We start from the raw sequence: 23187 nt of genomic DNA on the forward strand, positions 1-23187 counted from the left end.
GATAATAATGATATGCAGGAAAAAACAGGCTGTCTCTGGGTTATGAACACCCAATTTACTGTCATACCCATATCAAGAATAACATAACATTTTATTATAGGAGGTAGACAAAAATGCTGAGAAACTCAGCGGGTGAGTCAGCATCTATGGAGGGATGGGATAGGCGACGTTTTGGGTCGAGACCATTTTTCAGATTGATGTGGGGGGCGGGAAAAAGAAAGGACGAGGCAGAGTCACATTTTATTATAGACAATTAACAATTATTAAATAGTCTCTGGCGCTATAAGGGAGTAGTTCTACCGTTACGCCACCGTGCCGCCCTTTAAGGGCTGACTGCCAAATTCAATTAATAAATTTAATTTTATAAATCTTTTTTTTAGGTAATAATAAAAATTATTTATTAAAAAATTAAAAGGCTCCCGGGATGTGCCGCGGAGTCAAACAAAGTAAAAAGGAAGACCTGGTGGACTGCCCATCGCCGTGAAGAAGGATCCGATGGGCCCCAGCCTGCAGGGGAGAAGCTCGGAAGCCACCGAGCTCAGCCCCGGGGGAAAAGGGAGCCGCTGGTGACGATGGCTGCGAGGAGTGGGACTGGGGTATTGCCTCCAGCGCCTTCAAGGACGACTGCAGGAGGTGCTCACGGGCAGAGGCGGTCGTACAAGGAGAGGGACGTCGGTTTATGGACTGAGCCAGCTGAGGCCTGGGGCTTACTTGAACTGAAAAATGTGAAAATCTAGTTTATAAAGGTGCCAATACTACAGTCACAAAAAAATGTTAAAGAAATAATTTAGTACACGAAGATCACGGCAGACAATTCTAGATTTCTACGTTTCATTCTCAAAATCCTATTACTCAGTGGTTGATTCCAGATGGAAACAGCGAGACAACAAATACAAACAGATTAAATGACAGCATAAATATCAACATGCACAAAGAAGGCTTACCTTTTGTCTGAAGCTCGCAGTACTTTTGCAAATACCTCAAGCTCACAAAATTCACCACCCAGTTGGCAAAGACGTCCTTGTTGATAAAGCTGTACAAAAACAAGTACATTGATTGAGAAAAACAAATAGTACTTTAATACTCTCTCATAGAATTTGAGTAGGGCTGACAAAGTTAGCATTTAATTCCCATTTTAATTTGCCCTTGAGAGCAATTAAAAAATATATAAATATACTTTGGTTATTTTTAAGAAACGATGCAATTATGCCCATGTGATTTATCAAGGAATGTGAACTGCATTCAGGTCGTGAAAATGGAAATGTTGGTACATTCAATAACATTGGGTTTAGGAAGAGCTGTGAACTTTTTTAGGGTGCACAGTGCACAAAGTACATCTGTGGACAAAGGTTTAAGTAACTAATAACTTGGTTCGTATATTCTGCATAACACAGGTGCCAATCCCAAATGCATTCAGATCAAATTTCCAATACATTGAGGTTTAAGACTCTCAAGAACACAAAACTTTATATATGTGTTTTTAATGTTAATAATCCAGTGAGAAAAAGATAAACGCTCCAAGAAAACTGCTCATATTGCAATTTTCTCAAACGCAAACCCGCATCATCTGTGCGTGCATCAAGGAACACGCGTTGAGAAAATATTTTTGTGTTAATTTATTTTCCCCGCACAAATTGCGTGAGAGCAAATCATATTTTGTATCTCAAATTAATGATTTGCGAGAGACTAATTTCGGTTCCAGAGTGGCTGTAATGGAGACTTGGGGTTTAGACGTGTTGCCAGTACTTGTAGCATCACAGCTAATTGTAGTTCATAAGTTATAGGAGCAGAATAAGGCCATTCTGCCCATCGGTTCTACTCCATCATTCACCATGGCTGATCTATCAATCCCTCTCAACTCCATTTCTCCTGCCTTTTCCTTGTAACCCATGACACCTTTAATAAGCAGCAAGAATCTGTCAATCTCCACTTTAAAAATACCCAATGACTTGGCCACCACAGCCATGAATTCCACATAGATAGAGTCAGAGTCTTTGCAACACCAATCTGGCCATGCCTTTGGACAAGTGATTTTGTCAAGGCATGAAGAAACTTGGACAGATATTGATTTGGTCATGTTGCAAGATGTTTCCATTTTACAAAGTTCATTGCAGAATGGAATCATTTATGCTGTGTACAATACAATACAATACAATACAATTCAATTTATTGTCATTTGGACCCCTTGAGGTCCAAACGAAATGCCGTTTCTGCAGCCATACATTACAAACAAATAGACCCAAGACACAACATATTTTACATAAACATCCATCACATTGCTGTGATGGAAGGCCAAAAAAACTTCTCTCTCCACTGCACTTCCCCCCCCCCGATGTCAGAGTCAAAGTCAAAGCCCCCGGCGGGCGATGGCGATTGTCCCGTGGCCATTTAAGCCACGCCGGGTGATGCAAGGTCGCACACCGGGTCTTGGTGTTAGAGCCCCCGGCGTGCGCTCGCAGAGACCCGCCGCCATTCCAAGCCGCGCGGGGCGGTGCTGTAAGGCCCCGCTCCAGGAGCTCTTCAACCCCGCAACTCGGGCGGGAGAAGTCGCCGTTGCGGGAGCCCTGAAAAGCGGTCTCCCTCCAGGTACCCGCGGGCTCCCGGTGCCGCCGTCCGCCAAACCCGCAGTTGCAGCCACCGAATCTCCGGGGGTCGGGCCGCAGCAGCGTCCACCACAGCTCCACCCGCTCTGGACTCGGCCAGCTCCGCGACGGTGAGGTGAGTAGTTGGCACCAGAGTCCCCGGTCTTCCCGTTGGAGGCCGCTCCTCGTTGCAGCCCCAACGACAACGGAGACCCGACAAAGAAAAGGTCGGGTCTCCCGTGCAGGGAGAGAATTAAAAGTTACCCCCAACCCCCCCACACCCCCACACACATACCCCAACAAAAATAACAAAAACTACATAAAAACATAGACATAAAATAATAAAAACGCAGACGGACTGCAGAGGCCGCTGCAGACGAGAGTCGCGCCGCCTACCTTCTGAAATAAGTTGCATTCAGGTCCTTCTTGAGTCGAGAATATTTTATTCCTTACATTTCCATCTAATTGATTCAGAATAGATAAGCTGTGATTTTTGCATTTTTCAAAATTTGTCCTTTTTGGATATCCAATCATTTTATTTCTACAGTGGAGGTTTCGATAACCATTATTTACGGAATAAAATGTCCCCTTCCACAAGTTTTCAAAACTTGATTGAAAGTCATGAAGTAGTCTTTGTGGTTTATCGTAATAGTCCTAGAGTTTGTGGTCACATACTGGGATTTCTGGTAATTCACCTTCCACTTAAGATGATTAAAGTGTCTTAAAACAATGTCACTTTGGCGATGTTTAAACCTGCACTGAAAGATGAAGACTGTATAAGATAAAATTATTTTACCCTAATGATACAAGGTCATGCATGATATCAGTTGAGAAATCAATATTTTCCATCTTTTATTTGTTGTAATAAAGGACTCTCGTAGTTGCACAAACATAAAATATCACCAACACAAGGAGGTTATATTTCTCTTAAATTTCCAGCACTTTGATTATTTTTTCTAAAATGTTGATCATCTTCCCAGTTGAGATGAAGCTGACAATTTCTAAAACAGTTTTTGAAACATTTTGCGCTTCAAATAATTGTCTGTGAGATATCCTTGATGAATGAGGCATTGAACTGGGGAAATATTTCCTTTCATCCATTGCACCACTGGGAGGTTCATCTTTGCATGAACTTGCATTTTTACGCCACATTTTTTCCAAAGAACTCAAGTGCACATTTATAGAAACATAGAAATTAGGTGCAGGAGTATGCCATTCGGCCCTCCGAGCCTGCACCGCCATTCAATATGATCATGGCTGATCATCCAACTCAGTATCCCGTACCTGCCTTCTCTCCATACCCTCTGATCCCCTTAGCCACAAGGGCCTCATCTAACTCCCTCTTAAATATAGCCAATGAACTGGCCTCGACTACCCTCTGTGGCAGAGAGTTCCAGAGATTCACCACTCTCTGTGTGAAAAAAGTTCTTCTCATCTCGGTTTTAAAGGATTTCCCCCTTATCCTTAAGCTGTGACCCCTTGTCCTGGACTTCCCCAACATCGGGAGCAATCTTCCTGCATCTAGCCTGTCCAACCCCTTAAGAATTTTATAAGTTTCTATAAGATCCCCTCTCAATCTCCTAAATTCTAGAGAGTATAAACCAAGTCTATCCAGTCTTTCTTCATAAGACAGTCCTGACATTCCAGGAATCAGTCTGGTGAACCTTCTCTGCACTCCCTCTATGGCAATAATGTCCTTCCTCAGATTTGGAGACCAAAACTGTACGCAATACTCCAGGTGTGGTCTCACCAAGACCCTGTACAACTGCAGTAGAACCTCCCTGCTTCTATACTCAAATTTCATCCTAATTACTTCAGATTGTTTTTCGTAACGTTGCTAAATTTGTATTTCACAAATATTTCTAGTTGTGCATTTTCTTCTATGTCTGCTGACTTGTCAAGAGTGAAGCAGAACGTGAGTAAATCCTTCAAAGCGTATTGCAGATCCCACTAGCAACGTCAGCACTGCTTGGGAAGTACTTTTCTTTAAACTGTGGCACAACATGGGATTTAGTTATTAGTCGCTTCAGCTTTGTTAATCAGACTTGAAATTGCAGACAATTTTGCATCATTCTCAATTGACTGAGAAATTGTAAATTCATGTAAATTATATTTCCTGTAATAACAAAAATAGTTTCTGTTCTTCAGCCAGCTTTGGTCTCTTTACTCAAGAAAGGATATACCAGATGGAATGCACTGAAGGGTCACCATATTGAGTTCTCTGTTAGCAGCACCGCCTTTTGAGGGGACATTGACATTTATATTCACTAGTTGCAAAACAGAGGTCAGTCTCAGTTTACAGACCAGGCGATTTGTTTAATTTATTATTGTCACGTGAGGTACGATGCAGTTTGTTTGTGCGCTATCCAGTCAGAGAAAATACTATACATGAATACAATCAAGCTGTCTGCAGTGCACAGATAAAGGATAAAAGGTACAACATTCAGTGCAAGATATAACATTGAAGTCTGGTAAAGTCTGATTAAAGATAGTTCAAAGGTCCCCAATGAGGTAGATGGGTGGTCCAGACTGCACTCGAGCTGATGGGAGAGGGGAGTAGAGGGAGTGACCAGGTGATACTGATCCCCAAGTATGCTGGTGGCCTTGTGGAGGCAGCATGAAGTGTAGATGGAGGCAATGGACGAGTGGCCACATTCCTCTGCAATTTCTTTTTCGTTTTGGATGGAGTTGTTGACAAATGAAGCTGTGAAACATCCCTACGACACATCCGTATACGAGGAGAAATATCTGCACTCAAAAGGCAGCAAACCTACGAAATGTGTTGCTAAAGCTTTGTAAACGCCATGTTGTTGAATCTTATGGAAAGGATAGGTACATTTCTAGATGCAAGGGTATGGGGGTAGACCAGGAATTATAATATAACGGGACAGTCAGCCATGATCCCATTGAATGTCAGAACAAGTTGAATTGCTAAGTAGACAAATCACACACCTATTTCTTATGTTATCCATTATTTTTTGGATTGAACAGAGACAGGGATTTTCTCACCATTTCATGTAAAGATAAGCTAAAAAATGTTTATGAAATAAAATCATGATATCAAAACTTTTAGAAATTCATTCTAAACACAAAACGCTACGTGGTCAACTGTTCCATCTAACGTATTCCATTCTATGCTTCAGCACGTTAGAATTATAAAAAAAGAGAAAATCTATTTTTTGTATGATTTTTTAATGAAAAATCATCCAAGAATGAATCACTTCAATAGCACACATGTTATGTTTATACACAATGAAATAAAACTGAGAATTTAATTTGCATGATTTATATATTCATATTTCTTTACTTACTACTGTGCCCAAATACCACTGACCTTGGCTGTGTGGCAATTAAATTATTTCAATTCAATTCAATTCCTGGGATGTCAGGACTTTCATATGAAGAAACCTGGATAGACTCGGCTTGTACTCGCTAGAATTTAGAAGATTGAGGGGGGATCTTATAAAAACTTACAAAATTCTTTAGGGGTTGGACAGGCTAGATGTAGGAAGATTGTTCCCAATGTTGGGGAAGTCCAGGACAAGGGGTCACAGTTTAAGGATAAGGGAGAAATCTTTTAGGACCGAGAGAAGAAAAACATTTTTCACACAGAGAGTGGTGAATCTCTGGTATTCTCTGCCACAGAATATAGTTGAGGCCAGTTCATTGGCTATATTTAAGAGGGAGATAGATGTGGCCCTTGTGGATAAAGGGATCAGGGGGTATGGAGAGAAGGCAGGTACAGGATACTGAGTTGGATGATCAGCCATGATCATATTGAATGGCGGTGCAGGCTCGAAGGGCCGAATGGCCTACTCCTGCACCTATTTTCTATGTTTCTCTAAACTAAACTAAACTGATTTCCCAATCCGAGAACAAGAAAACCTGTGAAATTTGGCTCTGCCTTATTGTGCTCCACAAGCATAGTACAAGATGTCTTGGGGCTGGTGCTCTTCCATACAGTAAAATGTATTAGCAGACACAAGCAGATCTGTTGACGACCCAGCCCCCTGCAATCTGCACAGAAATTGTTTTACAAAATACACTGAAAACCAAATTTCTCCAGCAACTCCATTTTAAATCATATGATTACATGTTTTAATACACATCAGTAAAAACTGTTATGCTAAAGTGTTTTCTTCATGGTAATCATTCAAATATCTTTGCAATTAACACTTTACATAGTCAGTCAGTCATATTTCAAATAATTAGTGCAAAATATCCAATTCCACCTAGAAAGAACCAATATATTAATTATAGCTGACCTTGTCTCCTGCAAATAAGTTGATGAGAGTAAACCTGTCATTCTCTGTTCAATTATTGCTTCAAAAGCATTTCATAAGCGATTAAAGTAGCGTTGAGTGCACAAAGTATGTTCACTGACACCGCATTAAAAAAAATCAATAGGCAGGCTGGTGAGGTAAAGATACTGCTTTGTCATAAAAGTAATCATAGGATTCTATTTGCATTGTAAAGTGTAGGTCATCTTGCCCTTTGAGCCTTTTCCATCAATCTAAGAATGTAACCTTTTTCCCTAGTCCAAACCACAACAGCAGAAACTATTTCTCTATCTCTACCACTTCTGTTCTCCTTAATATTCGGAATATCAATCAGATTCTCAAATGCTAGTAAAAGCAATCCGTGTTTGGTTCACCATCCCCTATAATTTAAATCTTGGAGTCTAGATATCAATTAGGTTAATCTACATTGCATTTATTTCAAGAATAATAGCTGGGCATAGACATACTGGAATATTTGAGTGGGACAGGCAGCATCTCTGGAGAGAGGAATGGGTGCCGTTTCAGGTCGAGACTCTTCTTCAGGGTCTAAAGAGGGGTCTCGATCTGAAAAGTCACCCATTCCTCTCTCCAGAGATGCTGCCTGTCCCGCTGAGTTACATCAGCATCTTGTGACCAACTTTGGTTTAAACCAGCATCTGCACTTCCTTTCGACACAATAATAGCCGGGCATTGCTTTGAACAGTAAGTTGTCCATCGAAGGTGATCTACCGTCCAACAGCACTTGCATGGATCTTCAAGCAATTACAGTCCATATCAACAGCTCCAATCAAAATATTGGACCTTTTGGGCATACAATTCATTATATGGAGGCCCTTAAACACCCCTGCACACTGAAAATGCTTGGAAGTAAAAATCATAAACATTATAAAGCAAACATTTTGTTTTGTGAATTTAAACTTGAACAATCAAAAATATATATAATAATAATAATAATAATATATCTTTTATTGTCATTGCACGTCAGTGCAACGAGATTTAGTATGCAGCTCCACTGATGTACAAGAAGAAATACACTGATGTATTATCCACAACATCTCTCTTTCTTACAGTTCTTCCTATTAATTGAAATGAACATAGTCTGCCCTGAAACAAGTTAAACAAGCATACATCTAGTATAATTGCTGAGAAAGATCAGGAAGTTGTTGCTTCATATACTGGACTCTATGAGCAAATGCTATGCTTGAATACAGTTGGAAAAACGTTTTGACAATCAGTTGTGAAGTAGTTTGCGACTTCTGTGTTAGTACATGCCTGATACTTCTTTTGAATTAGAGGAAATTGTCAGCCAATATACCCTATTAGTGGCAATAAAGAAGTAGTCAATTAAATCTGCGCAAAATTTCTTGTACACTAGTCCACCATATTAATGCCGGAATACCACTGTTCCAGTTCAATTTTTTAATTAATTTCTTCAGCAACCCTAAACTTTTTAATAATGCAGTCTATGAGTCAATGGTTATTGTTATGTCATATGGAAAATACTGGTTACTCCTTCAGCGACCCAATGTTATCCACAACAAAATGTATTTGTCATTATTTCTGCCCATTCAGGTAATCTATTCATTGTAATTTAATGCTTGCCAACATTGCTTACAATACTGCTTATCTTTGTCATCAGGAACCATGGATATAAATCTTCCTACCCAAAACATTTATAAACATAGTGGATAGTTGCAGGCCTAACACTGGTTCTTGTGGACATTACTAATCACAGCATGACAACAGTGGACATTACTAATCACAGCATGACAACAGTGGACAGGACTATTACCCCAATTCTCTACTTCCTGACACTTATTTTCTAGCCAAGTCAATTGTCAGCAGTCAATTCTATGAGCATCAACTTTATTTCATGTGAAGAATTTCATCAAATATATCTTGAAGTCTACAAGGCTGAAATATCTACACGTAATATCTTCAAAGTCTATCCTGCAATTTCATAATATAAACAGCAGGGCTCGAAATTAACGGTTGCCCAGGTGCCAATGGCGACCTAAAGTCCCGCTGGGCAACCTAAAAGCTGCGCCATTTTGCCCGGCTTGGCAAGCACCCGGGACACCTATCGTTCAACTCTGAGCGGACCCCCCTCTCCATCTCTCTCTCCGTCACTCTCCGTCTCCGCCCGCCATCCGTATCCGGGCCGCCGGTTCTCCACTCTCCGCCGCTCCTCATCCGCCGGCACGGCCGGCCGCCTTGCACATGCGCACTGCCACGGCCTGCAGATGTGCACAACCACGGCCAGCACATCATTGGCCGCCCTGCACATGCGCACCGCCACAGCGACCGCTGAAAACCAACGCAGAATCACTCCCTGGAGCTGGAGTAACTCTTGCTTCTTGGTTTCCTGGTCCTCCAAAAATATTCCGAATGGAATTTAAACTGGAGTGGACCCTCCACCACCAAACTCCAAAAAATAACAGCCTATTGCTGTTTATTTATTGTGTACATATATGGTCTATGGTATATAGACACACTGAACTTCTATCTCCTGTTCTGTATTATGTTTATATATTCTGTTGTGCTGCAGCAAGCAAGAATTTCATTGTCCTATCTGGGACACATGACATTAAAACTCTCTTGACTTGGACTTAAGAAAAAAAAGTTTTTTTGGGGGAAAAAGAGCTACCTTAAATTCTGGTTGGGTAACTATGGTAGGGTGAAGACTATTCCATGGTTTAATTGTGCGAGGGAACTCCATGGAGCAGCCAGCATCTCTGGCTAGAAGAAATTGGGTGACGTTTCGGGTAGAGACCCTTCAGTTAGATTTCCTCTGAAAATTTTATTGAGCAAAGTTATCAAGCAAAATTATAATTTTTTGTGTGTTTGGAAAACAAAATATAGTGGTACTGCTGGTGGACTTGCTGCCTCACACGCCAGAGATCTGTGTTTGATCCTGTCCTCGGACACTGTCTGTGTTGAATTTGCACATTCTCCCTGCAAGCGTGTGGGTTTCCTCCCACATCCCTAAGACACATTGGCTTTGTAGGTTAACTTGCCTCAGTAAAATTGCCCCTAATGTGTAGGGAGTGGGTGAGGAAAGTGGGATAACAGAACGTGTGAATGGGTAGACAAATGCTGGAGAAACTCAGCGGGTGAGGCAGCATCTATGGAGTGAAGGAAATAGGTGACGTTTCGGGTCGAGACCCTTCTCCAGACTGATTTGAGGGTTTGGGGGGGGGGGGGGGGGCGGGAAGAAGAAAGGAATAGGCGGAAACAGTGGGCTGAGGGAGAGCTGGGAAGGGGAGGAGAAAGCAGGGACTACCTGAAATTGGAGAAGTCCATGTTTATACCACTGGAGTGTAAACTGTCCAAGTGAAATATGAGGTGCTGCTCCTCCAATTTACGGTGGGCCTCACTCTGGCCATGGAGGAGGCCCAGGACAGAAAGGTCGGATTCGGAATGGGAGGGGGAAATTGAAATGATGAGCCACCGTGAGATCAGGTTGGTTATTGCAAACTGAGTGGAAGTGTTGTGCGAAGCGATCGCGCTTGGTCTCACCGAGGTTGATCATACGCTGATTAATCTAACCACATTTTTGTTTGGAAGTGGAAAGAAATAATAGAAATTGCATTAATTGCAACGTGTAAAAAGAGTTGAGATTATAACTGTATTATAATTTAGCTGCATGTCATTGTGGTATATATATCTTGATTGGTGAATATGTTTAGTTTGTGACTTTATTTGAAGCAGAAGTCATTGATCCGACTGGTAACTACGCACTTCGTCCGAGCACATTATCGTAAGCGTCATGCAAACTGTCTTAAATGACCACCTAAGCTGTCATTCGGCAACCTAAAAATCTCCTGAGGTTGCCCGGCTAGCAACAGCGAAAAAAAGTTAAGTGAGAGCCCTGAACCAGTAATCCCTGGAAACTCTCAGATCAGGCAGCATTTGTGGAGAGAAAATGTTTAAGATAGAATGCAATCATTGGTATCGTGATCAGAAGTCGCTGACCCAACATATTAACTATTTCCCTCTCCACAGATGCTTCTTCAATAACATCCCCAGAGAAGACACCCAACAAAGGATATGCAACCCCTCCGCCACCATAGATGAGGCTCACACCAGGGTCTCATCCATACCCCGTACCACTGCTCTCTCTCCCCATCCCCGCACACGCAACAAGGGCAGAGTCCCTCTGGTCCTCACCTTTCACCCCACCAGCCGGCAAATACAACACATAATCCTCCGCCATTTCCGCCACCTCCAACGTGACCCCACCACTCGCCACATCTTCCCATCTCCCCCCATGTCTGCCTTCCGCAAAGACCGCTCCCTCCGCAACTCCCTCGTCAATTCTTCCCTTCCCTCCCGCACCCCCCCCTCCCCGGGCACTTTCCGTTGCAACCGCAAGAAATGCAACACCTGTCCCTTCACCTCCCCCCTCGACTCCATTCAAGGTCCCAAGCAGTCGTTCCAGGTGCGACAAAGGTTCACCTGTATCTCCTCCAACCTCATCTACTGCATCCGCTGCTCTAGATGTCAGCTGATTTACATCGGTGAGGCCAAGCGTAGGTTGGGCGATCGTTTCGCCGAACACCTCCGCTCAGTTCGCAATAACCTACCTGACCTCCCGGTGGCTCAGCACTTCAACTCCCCCTCCCATTCCCAATCCGACCTCTCTGTCCTGGGTCTCCTCCATTGCCAGAGTGAGCAACAGCGGAAATTGGAGGAACAGCACCTCATATTCCGTCTGGGGACCTTGCGTCCTTATGGCATTAACATTGAATTCTCCCAATTTGGCTAGCCCTTGCTGTCTCCTCCCCTTCCTTAACCCTCTAGCTGTCTCCTCCCACCCTCCCATCCGCCCGCCCTCGGGCTCCTCCTCCTCCTCCCCTTTTCCTTCTTTCTTTCCCACCCCCCATCAGTCTGAAGAAGGGTTTCGGCCCGAAACGTCGCCTATTTCCTTCGCTCCATAGATGCTGCTGCACCCGCTGAGTTTCCCCAGCAATTTTGTGTACCTTAAATACTAAACATAACTATTTTCATTTACATGACATTGCTGTGTCCCAAACATTATGGTGCCATGAAATAAGGGGACTATGTATAAACCCGCTGTAATTTCTACATGGTGAAACCAAAATGTATAAAAATGGCCTTTATTAAAATCTGGCAATGTGCATTTTGACCATGTGTGATTTTTTTTCTATTACAAATCTCAAATTGTGGCGTAGAGGCAAATAAATAAACAATGGGTCTTTTTCCCAAACATTATGGAGGGCCCTGCAAATGAACAAGCAATGGGAAACCTACAAGAGGTCTTAGGGAGCACGAATGAGTATTTATCTCAAAAATGCCCTCTGTTTACAAATGAGCTAAATGAGAGCAAGGAATCCAATTATTCATTCAATCTTGTTTGTGCAACTGATATCTTTTAGTTCAGGTGGAAACATAACCATCTTTCTATTAGGCATGGAATTTCACTTATTATACCATTTGATAAATGCAGATCAGTCTGTAATTAGATATCACTTTCAATAGAAGTTATGGTTCAATTAAAATTATAGCCACCATGTTATTGTTTAACAAACCAAAGCTAAACAGTGAAATTACACTTTTAACATTTATTCCAAAACCTTAGGCAAAGTAGCAACAATATGGATACAATTCAGCCACTAGGACATATGGTTCTGCAATTTTAAAAAAACTCTGGAATTTGCATTGTTTAATTAACTCAATCTGTGACAGTGTCACAAGGCAGAAACTATGAAACTACTTCAAATACATTTGCAACAAACTAACAGCAAATGCATTCAGTTACAGATTATCATTTTATTTTATCAAATCGTTGAAAACATTAGCGACGCAATGGTGCTGCTTTCCGATGGGCAAAGTTAGAGGAATTAAAAAACTCTCATGCCAAAAACCAGTCTGATGATTTGTAATAGACATAAATGTGAAATATTTCAGTTTATTGCCGAATTGACAACAAACATATATACATTGACTATATTCTATTCCTATGGGGAAAATTTGGCACGCATCAAAGGAATGCCAAAAAGTATACAAAAGCTAGACCACTTGCTGTTATAAAAAACAATTGAAGTTAGAATGATGGAAGTGGGAAGAAATTCAGAAGGGGCATTTTGATCATACAGATTTTGATCTGTATAGCAGAAGAAGCAATTAGCAACAACAAGCCAAATGGACATAAGTGAAAAAGAGAGCTGGTATATGACAAACAGTGGCAGTAAAAACAGAAATAACGAGGGGATTTAAAATGGTGAAGACTTTTGAGGCACTGTGACCTGTGCAACAGTGGAAGCTGGTGCGAAGGGAAAATAAGACATGGCGCAGAATGAGAAAGGGGAGGAGGCTTTAAACAATAATGTGATTGACATTAATAAACTCAATTTCTTTGGCTACAGGAAGTATGCATTAGAATCATAATAATACATCACAGAAAGAGGCTCTTCCACCCAAATCGTCGTGCTTTCCTGAACTCGACCCATATTCCTGCTGTTGGCCCATATTCCTCTATATTCCTATCCATGTACATGTTTAAATTATGTAACTATCTGCTTCTACCACTTTCTCTGGCAGCTCATTCCATATATGTACCATCCAGATTGGAAAAACGTGCCCCTTAGGTCCCCTTTAAATTATTCCCCTCTCATCACAAATCTATGCTCTCTAATTTCAAACTTACCTTCCCTGGGAAATATACTGTGACCATCCATCTTATCTCTGCTCCTCCATTTCTCCAAGACCACTGCTCAATCTCCTACACACCATGGAAAACAGTTCCAGCCTATCCAGTCTCTCCCTGCAGTTAAAGCCCTCCAGTAGTTTTAGTTTAGTTTAGTTTAGAGACAACATGGAAATAAGCCTTCAGCCCACTGATTCCACGCTAACCATCAATCACCCTTTCACACTAGTTCCATGTTATCCCACTTCCGCATCCACTCCCTACACACTAGGACAATTTGCAGAGGCCAATTAACCTGCAAACCTGCATGTTTAGTTTAGAGATATAGCGTGGAAACACATGCCCTTTGGCCCACCGAGTCTGCACTGACCAATAATCACCCTTACACTAATTCTATACTATCCTCTTGGTCACCTCTTCAAAAAGCTCTAATTTCACATGCACAAAGGCATATAGACTATTCCTACCCACCCCTTACCTTTCCTGACAGATAGATCCTGTTTCTCAGAATCCCTTCCAGTAACTTTCCCACCACTGATGTTACACGCACCATCCGGTAAATCCCTGGCTTGTCCTTGCAGCCCTTCTTAAATAAATACCAGAACTGACATGGAGGGTCACTTTAACTTTAACATTGCACAAGCAAAACAATTGGCATGTGGATTTCTTGAAAGGGACATTTTCTTTGAGCATAAAAGATTGGAGGAAATGTGCGAATGCAAAGTATTTGGACTTTCAGAAGACCTTCGATAAGATGCCATACAAAAGGTTATGAAAATAATTAGAGCACAGGAGATTGGGGACAATATATTGCAGTGGATTGAGAATTGGTTCATCTACACAAACCGAAAGGAACAAAATGAAGACCAAGTGCTGGAGTAACTCAGCAGGCCAGGCATCCCTGGAGAACAGAAAGACAAAAGGTAGTCTCCTTGAAGCATACAAAGTTCTAATAGGGCTTGACAAGGTAGATGAGGGATAATGTTTCCTCTGGCTGGATTGCAATTTCAAGATAAAAGGGTTGGACATTCAAGGCAGAGGAGAAGAAATTTCTTCACCCTGAGGATGGTGGAATCTTCGTAATTCTCTCATGTTTAAAAGCTGTCACCAAGTATATTCAAGACATTTGGACAGGTTCACGGACAGGAAAGTTTTACATAGATATGGGCCAAATGTAAGCAAAATAAACTAACTCAGGAAGGCACTTTGGTAGGGTATGGACAAGGTAGGCCAAATGGCATATGGCTGTGCTGTATAACTATATGACATAATTAGATTTTTGGATTTTAAGGGAATCTAGGGATATGGGGTTACTGCAGGAAAATGCAAGAGGTAAATGACCATCCAGAATTCTATTGAATGGTGGAGCACCTTTGGGGTGCTGGAAACCCCTGTTCTTATTTTTGTGACCCATAGTGGATAATGACCCATTTAGTTAGCATAAATTAACACCTCTCAACACAATTTAAATATATCTAACTTTCCAATGGAAATACAAATGTTTAGGTTACCACTTTTTCATTATAAAGTCAAATTTGAACAAAGTAAAGCAGAAGAACGGTGAAGTTCTCTTATCAGTTGTCAGCAAGCTACGCCGAGCAAAACCAACTTTTGTTTTGCAATTGTGGCTATTGAGGCCACAAAATTCAAAATTGCAGCTATTAAAGTGTGTATTTTCGCCAAAGGAAGATTTTCTCCTTATCTGAAATACTTCCCGTTAACATCCAAATGCAATGGAATACAATAGAATACAAACATAGTTTATGGCAACCCAGAGTGTAATTCTGCTGAATCTGCACTATTTCACTTCTAAGATCCTGCTAGGTGTGTTGCCAAAACATAACACAATATCCAGATGACATTTGATCAAGACTCTATGCATCCAAAGCACATCTTTCCCTTTTTGCATTCCAATTCTCTCAAGATCACATCAAACATAGCACTCATTTATTTTCTGTATTTATTCACTAACTTTGAAACCTATAGAAGCCTACAACTCCTTGCTCCGATTGCAATTTAATCAATATGGCTGTAATAAGGACATCAAGCAAATAGATCAAATGATTAAAAAATAATCATGATAATATAATCAGATATTAAAATTGATGATAGTAAGACTTGTTCATTGTGGATGTCAGAACAACCGTTGAATAAGCTACAAAGACAAAAGGAATTCACAAAGTGCTTGAGTAAAGGGCCTGTCCCACTTATGTGTCCTTGGCACGCAAATTATGCGACCTCGTGGTCGCGTTGAGCCAAGACGGTCGAGCGAAGGTCGGGCGCGATTACATGCGTACGCACAGCCGTCTAGAGCGCAACGTCATTTGAAGATGGACACAAAGCTGGAGTAACTCAGCGGGACCGGCAGCATCTCTGGAGAGAAGCAATGGGTGACGTTTTGTGTCGAGACTCTTCTTCAGTCTGAAAAGAAGGGTCTTGACCTGAAACGTCACCTCTCCAGAGATGCCGCCGGTCCCGCTGAGTTACTCCAGCAATTTGTGTCTATCTTCAATTTTCTTGGCCCCGCTCTGGGAGTAGAAGTGGGGGCGGATCCGGATCCGCAACGGCCGTGAGCCCCAGGCTGAGTTCGGCGATCGTTTGCCTGCTTCTGCTGCTGTTGAAGGTGAGACGTTGCGTCGCGGCAGGGTCTTCGGCCTGTCCCACTTTGGCCGTCAGTTCCGCGACAGGCCGTTGGCGCGCGAAGATTTCGTTCACAGTAAGAATTTCGGAGCCCCACGCGATGTCGGGACCGGCCCCGCACAACTCCATACCCCTCCGCGCATCTAAGTGGGACCGGCTCCGCGCGGCCATACGGTGCCCGTACGCCTCAAGCGACCACGCGTAATTTGCGACCCAAGGACGCGCAAGTGGGACAGGCCCTTTGCTTAATGGGTCAGGAGCATCTCTGTAGTTCCATCTCTGAAGTTCATCGTTTCGAAAGCAGATGCGAGTTTGACAAAAAACACAAAATGCTCGATTAACAGCTGGTCGGGCAGCAACATGGATAGGTGACATTTTGGAGTAGGACCCTTTTTTGGACATCGAATCCATAGGCTTTGCCTAGCCATGTTCTCTGAAGATGCTGACAGACCTGCAGAATTACTCAAGAGCTCGGTGTCTTTTTTGAATAAGCTACTATCACTTTCCATTTGGTTAACTATATTTCTCCTGTGCTGCAGATATCACATTGCCAAGTGACAAGGACATTTCAAGGCTATTGTCTCGGTTACTCTTTTATAAAAAAATGTTGAAGCTATTTCGCAGTTTAGGATGAACAAGACTCTAACTCTCCTTCCCTAAAGGGGAAAAAACCCCACCATGCCTGATCTTAATAGTGTGCATCAAGATAGGGAACATACAGTGCCCTCCACCTTCCTTCTCCCCCCCACCCCCCATCAATCTGAAGAAGGGTTTCGGCCCGAAACGTCGCCTATTTCCTTCGCTCCATAGATGCTGCTGCACCCGCTGAGTTTCTCCAGCATTTTTGTGTGCCCTCCATAATGTTTGGGACAAAGACCCACCATTTATTTATTTGCCTCTGTACTCCACAATTTGAGATTTGTAATAGAAAAAAAAAATCACATGTGGTCAAAATGCACATTGCCAGATTTTATTAAAGGGCATTTTTATACATTTTGGTTTTACCATGTAGAAATTACAGCTGTATATACACGTTTATACATAGTCTCCCCATTTCAGGGCACCATAATGTTTGGGACATATGGCTTCACAGGTGTTTGTAATTGCTCAGGTGTGTTTAAATGCCTCCTTAATACAGGCATAAGAGAGTTCTCAGCACCTAGTCTTTCCATCACCTTTGGAAACTTTTATTGCTGTTTATCAACATGAGGACCAAAATTGTGGCAATGAAAGTCAAAGAAGCCATTATGAGACTGAAAAACAAGAATAAAACTGTTAGAGACATCAGCCAAACCTTAGGTTTACCAAAATCAACTGTTTGGAGCATCATTAAGAAGAAAGAGAGCACTGGTGAGCTTACTAATCCTAAGAGACTGGCAGGCCAAGGAAGACCTCCACAGCTGACGACAGAAGAATTCTCTCTATAATAAAGAAAAATCCCCAAACACCTGTCCGACAGATCAGAAACACTCTTCAGGATTCAGGTGTGGATTTGTCAATGACCACTGTCCGCAGAAGACTTCATGAACAGAAACACAGAGGCTACACTGCAAGATGCAAACCACTGGTTAGCCGCAAAAATAGGATGGCCAGGTTACAGTTTGCCAAGAAGTACTTAAAAGAGCAACCACAGTTCTGGAAAAAGGTCTTGTGGACAGATGAGACGAAGATTAACATTATCAGAGTACATAGCATCACATTTGGAATACAGACAGGATCGGTCAAAGTCAGCATGGATTTATGATGGGGAAATCATGCTTGACTAATCTTCTGGAATTTTTTAAGGATGTAACAAGTAGAATGGATAAGGGAGAGCCAGTGGATGTGGTGTATCTGGACTTTCAAAAAACCTTTGACAAGGACCCACACAAAGAGATTAGTGTGCAAAATTAGAACACATGGTATTGGCGGTAGAGTATTGACACGGATAGAGAACTGGTTGGCAAACAGGAAGCGAAGAGTAAGAATTAACTGGTTATTTTCAGAATAGCAGGTAGTGACTAGTGGGGTGCCGCAAGGCTCAGTGCTGGGATCCCAGTTATTTACAATATAGATTAACGATTTAGACGATGGAATTAAATGTAACATCTATAAGTTTGCGGATGACACAAAGCTGGGTGGCAGTGTGAGCTGCGAGGAGGATGCTATGAGGCTGTAGGGTGACTTGGATAGGTTGGGTGAGTGGGCAGATGCAGTATAATGTGGATAAATGTGAGGTTATCCACTTTGGTGGCAAGAACAGGAAAGCAGATTATCTGAAGGGTGTCAGATTAGGGGAGGTGCAACGAGACCTGGGTGTCCTTGTACATCAGTCACTGAAAGTAAGCATGCAGGTACAGCAGGCAGTGAAGAAAGCTAATGGCATGTTGGCCTTCATTGCGAGAGGATTTGAGTTTAGGAGCAAGGAGGTCCTACTGCAGTTATACAGGGCCCTGGTGTGGCCGTACCTGGAGTATTGTGTGCAGTTTTGGTCTCCTAATTTGAGGATTCTCCTCGACTTACGATGCTTCGACTTACTATATTTCGACTTTACGATGGTGCAAAAGCAATACACATTCAGTAGAAACCGTACTTCGAGTTTTAAATTTTGTTATTTTCCTCGGCTAGCGATATGCGGTACGATACTCTCTCGTGACTCTGGGCAATGGCAGCGAGCCGCAGCTCCCATTCAGCCACGCGTTCACGATACTCTACAGTGTACTGTGTTGCCAGCGGTTTTTGGAAACGTACACAGTGTAGTGTTGCCAGCATGAAAAAAAAAAATCGCCGTCAGTTGGGCAGCAGCTGGTTTTGCTGTGCCCTGGGAACTCGTGCGCTGGTGGCCTGTCGAGCGGACAATGTTGGAGGCTGCGAGCGGTTGATAAGTGGAGGAGGGGCAAGATGTCACGTCCCACCAACCTGGTGTGGGGTGTGAGGAAGAGCTCGCTGGGGCTGGAGATCCCCTGCTGATTTGCTTGTCCTATTTAGGTAAGAAGTGGCTGACAGGCGAGTGAGTGGCTGAGCTCCAACTCCCGCCCTCCTTCTCTCATCAGTCAGCCCCTGCCTTGGTCGAGCTCAGCCACTGCGTCGTACAGCCTTTATCTATCAACCTTAATTATGTGTAATTTTTTTGGAAGTGGAAAAATTCTCAATAAGTTTATTTATGTAATCATGAAAAACTTTTTTTTAACCCCTTGGGGTACTGATAATCCCGGGACTGTCCCCCAAAAACGTCCCCTGCAGCTTGTTCTATTTAAATAAAGCATAAGATAGGACAGTTCGTTAAGTAAGAATGCAACATAATAATTGGTAGCAGGATATACATTACATTTAGTAACCAGAAATACATATTTTTCTTCGATACCTTGCTGTGGTAGTTCCATGAATTATATTTTCCAACTTTCCTCACCATTTGTATTTTGGTAGATTAGGTGTATTAAATGCATTTTCGATGTACGATATTTTCGATTTATGATGGGTTTATAGAAACCTACCCATCGTAAGTTGAGGAGCACCTGTATTGCTATTGAGGGAGTGCAGCGTAGGTTCACCAGGTTAATTCCCAGGGTGGCGGGTCTGACATATGATGAAAGAATGGGTGGACTGGGCTTGCATTCACTGGAATTTAGAAGGATGAGAGGATATAGAAACATAATTTCCTCAAACTCAACAGCGATAAGACAGAATTCCTCCTCATAGGCTCCAAAGCCTCAGCAAAATCAATAACCCCACTCTCACCATCGACGGCACCACTGTCTCCCCATCTCCCCAGGCCCGCAACCTTGGCGTGATCTTTGATTCCACCCTCTCCCTTGAGCCTCACATCCACCATGTCATTAAAACCTCTTTCTTTCATCTCCGCAACATCACCAAACTCAGGCCCTCTCTTACACCGCCCGCTGCTGAAAGACTCATCCATGCCTTCATCTCCTCCCGACTGGACTATTGCAACTCACTTCTCCTTGGCATCAGCTCCACCTACATCAACCGACTCTAACTGGTCCAGAATGCAGCCGCCCGACTCATCACCCACACCAAATCCTGGCATCACATCACTCCAGTCCTCAAACAACTTCACTGGCTTCCCATCTCCCACCGGATCACCTACAAAATCCTGATCCTCACCTACAAAGCCCTCCACCATCTGGCCCCCCCATATCTCACTGACCTCCTCTCCCCCTACCAACCCTCACGGTCCCTCAGATCCACATCAGCTGGTCTCCTCTCCATCCACAAGTCCAACCTCCGCAGTTTTGGGGACAGAGCCTTCTCCAGGGCAGCTCCCAGGCTCTGGAACTCCCTCCCCCAACTGATCCGCAATTCCGTGTCCCTCACCATCTTCCAGTCCCGCCTCAAGACCCATCTCTTCACCTCTGCCTATCCTTAGCCCCACGTCCCCGTCCCTTTTCATCTGTGCATTAATTGCCTCATACTGTGTTTTGTATTGAATTCTGTCTTTATTTTGTGTACTAATCATGTCTCTACTATTCATTTCATTCCCCTTATGTTTTTCCTCTACCTGCTAAATTTTTGTAAGGTGTCCTTGAGACTCTTGAAAGGCGCCCATAAATAAAATTTATTATTATTATTATATAACATTCTTAAAGGATTGGATACACTAGATGCAGGAAATTTTTTCCCGATGTTGGGGGAATCCAGAACCAGGGATCACAGTTTAAGAATAAGGGGTAAGCCATTCAGGACTGAGATGAGGAAATACGTTTTCACCCAGAGAGTTGTGAATCTGTGGAATTCTCTGCCACAGAAGGCAGTGGAGGCCAATTCACTGGATGTATTCAAGAGAGAGTTAGATTTAGCTCTTAGGGCAAAAGGAATCAAGGTATATGGGGAAAAAGCAGGAACAGGGTACTGATTTTGGATGATCAACCATGTCCATAATGAATGGCTCAAATGGTCTACTCCTGCACCTATTTTCTATGTTTCTACATGGACAATCTTGCACCCCAATATTTGATGTTTAACATGTTGTCTGTCTATCACTGTGCAATGCATGTCATTACTTTTGAGTTCCAATCGTGATAACAAAAGTGAATATAATGGTATTCAGAGCTTAATTCAATGAATTTGCCTGAACTGCATAATATTTGCATCTGCGGGTTTATTTTGGCTTTTCAATTCACTGAATATTTCACTAAAGGTACAATAAAACATGGTTTTGTCCTCAGTTACAGCATTGTAGATTTGCCAGAAGGTAGACACAAAATACTGGAGTAACTCAGCGGGACAGGCAGCATCTCTGAAGAGAAGGGTGACATTTTGGGTCGAGACCCTTCTTCAGACTCTGTAGGCTTGTCACTTCTATTCTTCACTGAACAATTGGGAGGTAGCAACATCTAATAAATAAAACAAAAAAACCTAACCTAGTAGGAATCTGAACAGTGCGCGGAATTTATCTGGGATTGCAATAAATAATAAATCAACAATACTTTTATCCTAAATAAGAATTGGAAGGATGTGTAAAACAACATAGACACAAGGGCCTGCAGATGTTAGAATCTTGAGCAAAACCCAAAGTGCTGGAATAACAGCGGATCAGGCAGCATTCAGGATATTCTGAGCAAAAACACAAAGTGGTAGAGTCCAGAGGTGCTGTCTGACCCGCTGTTTACGTTTAAAACAAAACTGTGTACACAGCAGTAGATGTATTCATTGTTCAAAACATTATTTCTTAAACCTGGAATTTCACAAAAATGACATTGCCGTGTCCTTAACTACAACAATCACACGACGTTGTACAAATCATCCCCCATAGATATACCACATAGCCCGCAGTGATGGGATGGATGGGAATATGTCAGTACTTGTCTTGATTGCAAATGACGGATTGCATCTGCGGCAAACGTGTCCTTAAATGAAAAACACACACAAAAAAAAATAAAAGCATTGCAACCCAGTGTCTGGTGACAATAACACTTAGCTCGCTCTCGTTGCACCACATTGTATTAAAATGCACACTGGGAGAAAATAAGAGAGAAGGAAGGGGGGAAAAAAAACAACTTCACACTCCAGAGAGGGAGAGCTTCAATGCAAAAGGAAAAACAGCATCGCCGGGGGTGAGACATACCTTGTAATAAACGTCAAACTGGATGTTTTCGGGCAGTGATCGGATCTCCCTGCGGGAGCGGGTGTAGCTGTCCACCACGGCGGAGATCGCGGTGTTGTACAGGGTTTCGGGAATCCATTCCAGCTCCACGGCCGCCATGTTGTTGATGCCTCGTCCCCCCCACCTCAGTGGTCGTCCGTGTCCCTCCCTCCCGGGCCCGCTCACCCTCACCCTCCTCACCACCACCACCTCCTCCTCCTCCGCAACCCAACCCTTCTCTCTTCTCTTCACCTCCGTCGACGAAAATCCCCAAACGGTCAGACGGCCATCTCACTCAGGACCGGGGGTGGGGAGGAGTTGGAGAGAGAGGGAGAGAGAAAACCCACACACACACATACACAACCTCCACCGCCTTTCCCTTCCTCCCACTTCATTTTCGGTCACAAGCAGAACACGGCCATCTCAACCTCGCGCCCTGCGCGCTGACGTCGTCGGGCGAGGGGCAGCCCGACGCGCCGCGTCACACGTCGCGGGAGGGGGCGGGGCGAGGGGCAGGGGCACCCGTCCGGCGCAACCCGACGCGCCGCGTCACGGGAGGGGGCTGGAGACGCGAAGGCGACGTGAAAAGCAGCCACGGGTTTTCTCAGGTTGTCGAGGATACTAGGCCTTTAAGGACAGTTATTTGTTCAGATTCAAGTTTAGCAAGAAAGAGTTTACAGCACAGCCATTCAGACAGTAGACCAGACATTTTGATTGAAATACAACAAACACTATTCAGAATTCAAATGATGGGGCTTACAGTCATATTTTTTATGGGTACCAGCCCACATTGACATTAGAGCAGTGGTCCCCAACCTATTTTTGGCCATGCCCCACCTAATCACCTCTAAAATCCTGATGCCCCCCCCCCCATGTGGTGACATATAATTCTTATCATTTAAAAAGTGAACTCCGTTTCAGCTGAAGAAGCTT

At 43.1% G+C, this 23187-nt stretch overlaps 1 protein-coding gene across 1 annotated transcript in view; it reads right to left on the reverse strand.

Moving 5' to 3' along the window:
* appbp2 (amyloid beta precursor protein binding protein 2) overlaps positions 1–22714 on the reverse strand; it is a 56504-nt gene extending 33790 nt beyond the window's left edge. The window contains exons 1-2 of the mRNA XM_033046207.1: positions 22237–22714; positions 945–1033 (exon numbers count right to left, since the gene is read on the reverse strand). Coding sequence (XP_032902098.1) covers positions 945–1033; positions 22237–22374 — 227 coding nt within the window. The 5' untranslated portion in view covers positions 22375–22714. The remainder of the gene's footprint in view (positions 1–944; positions 1034–22236) is intronic.
* Between the last annotated feature and the right edge of the window lie 473 nt (positions 22715–23187).

This window comes from Amblyraja radiata, chromosome 28, assembly GCF_010909765.2.
Source record: "Amblyraja radiata isolate CabotCenter1 chromosome 28, sAmbRad1.1.pri, whole genome shotgun sequence".
NCBI lineage: Eukaryota > Metazoa > Chordata > Chondrichthyes > Rajiformes > Rajidae > Amblyraja > Amblyraja radiata.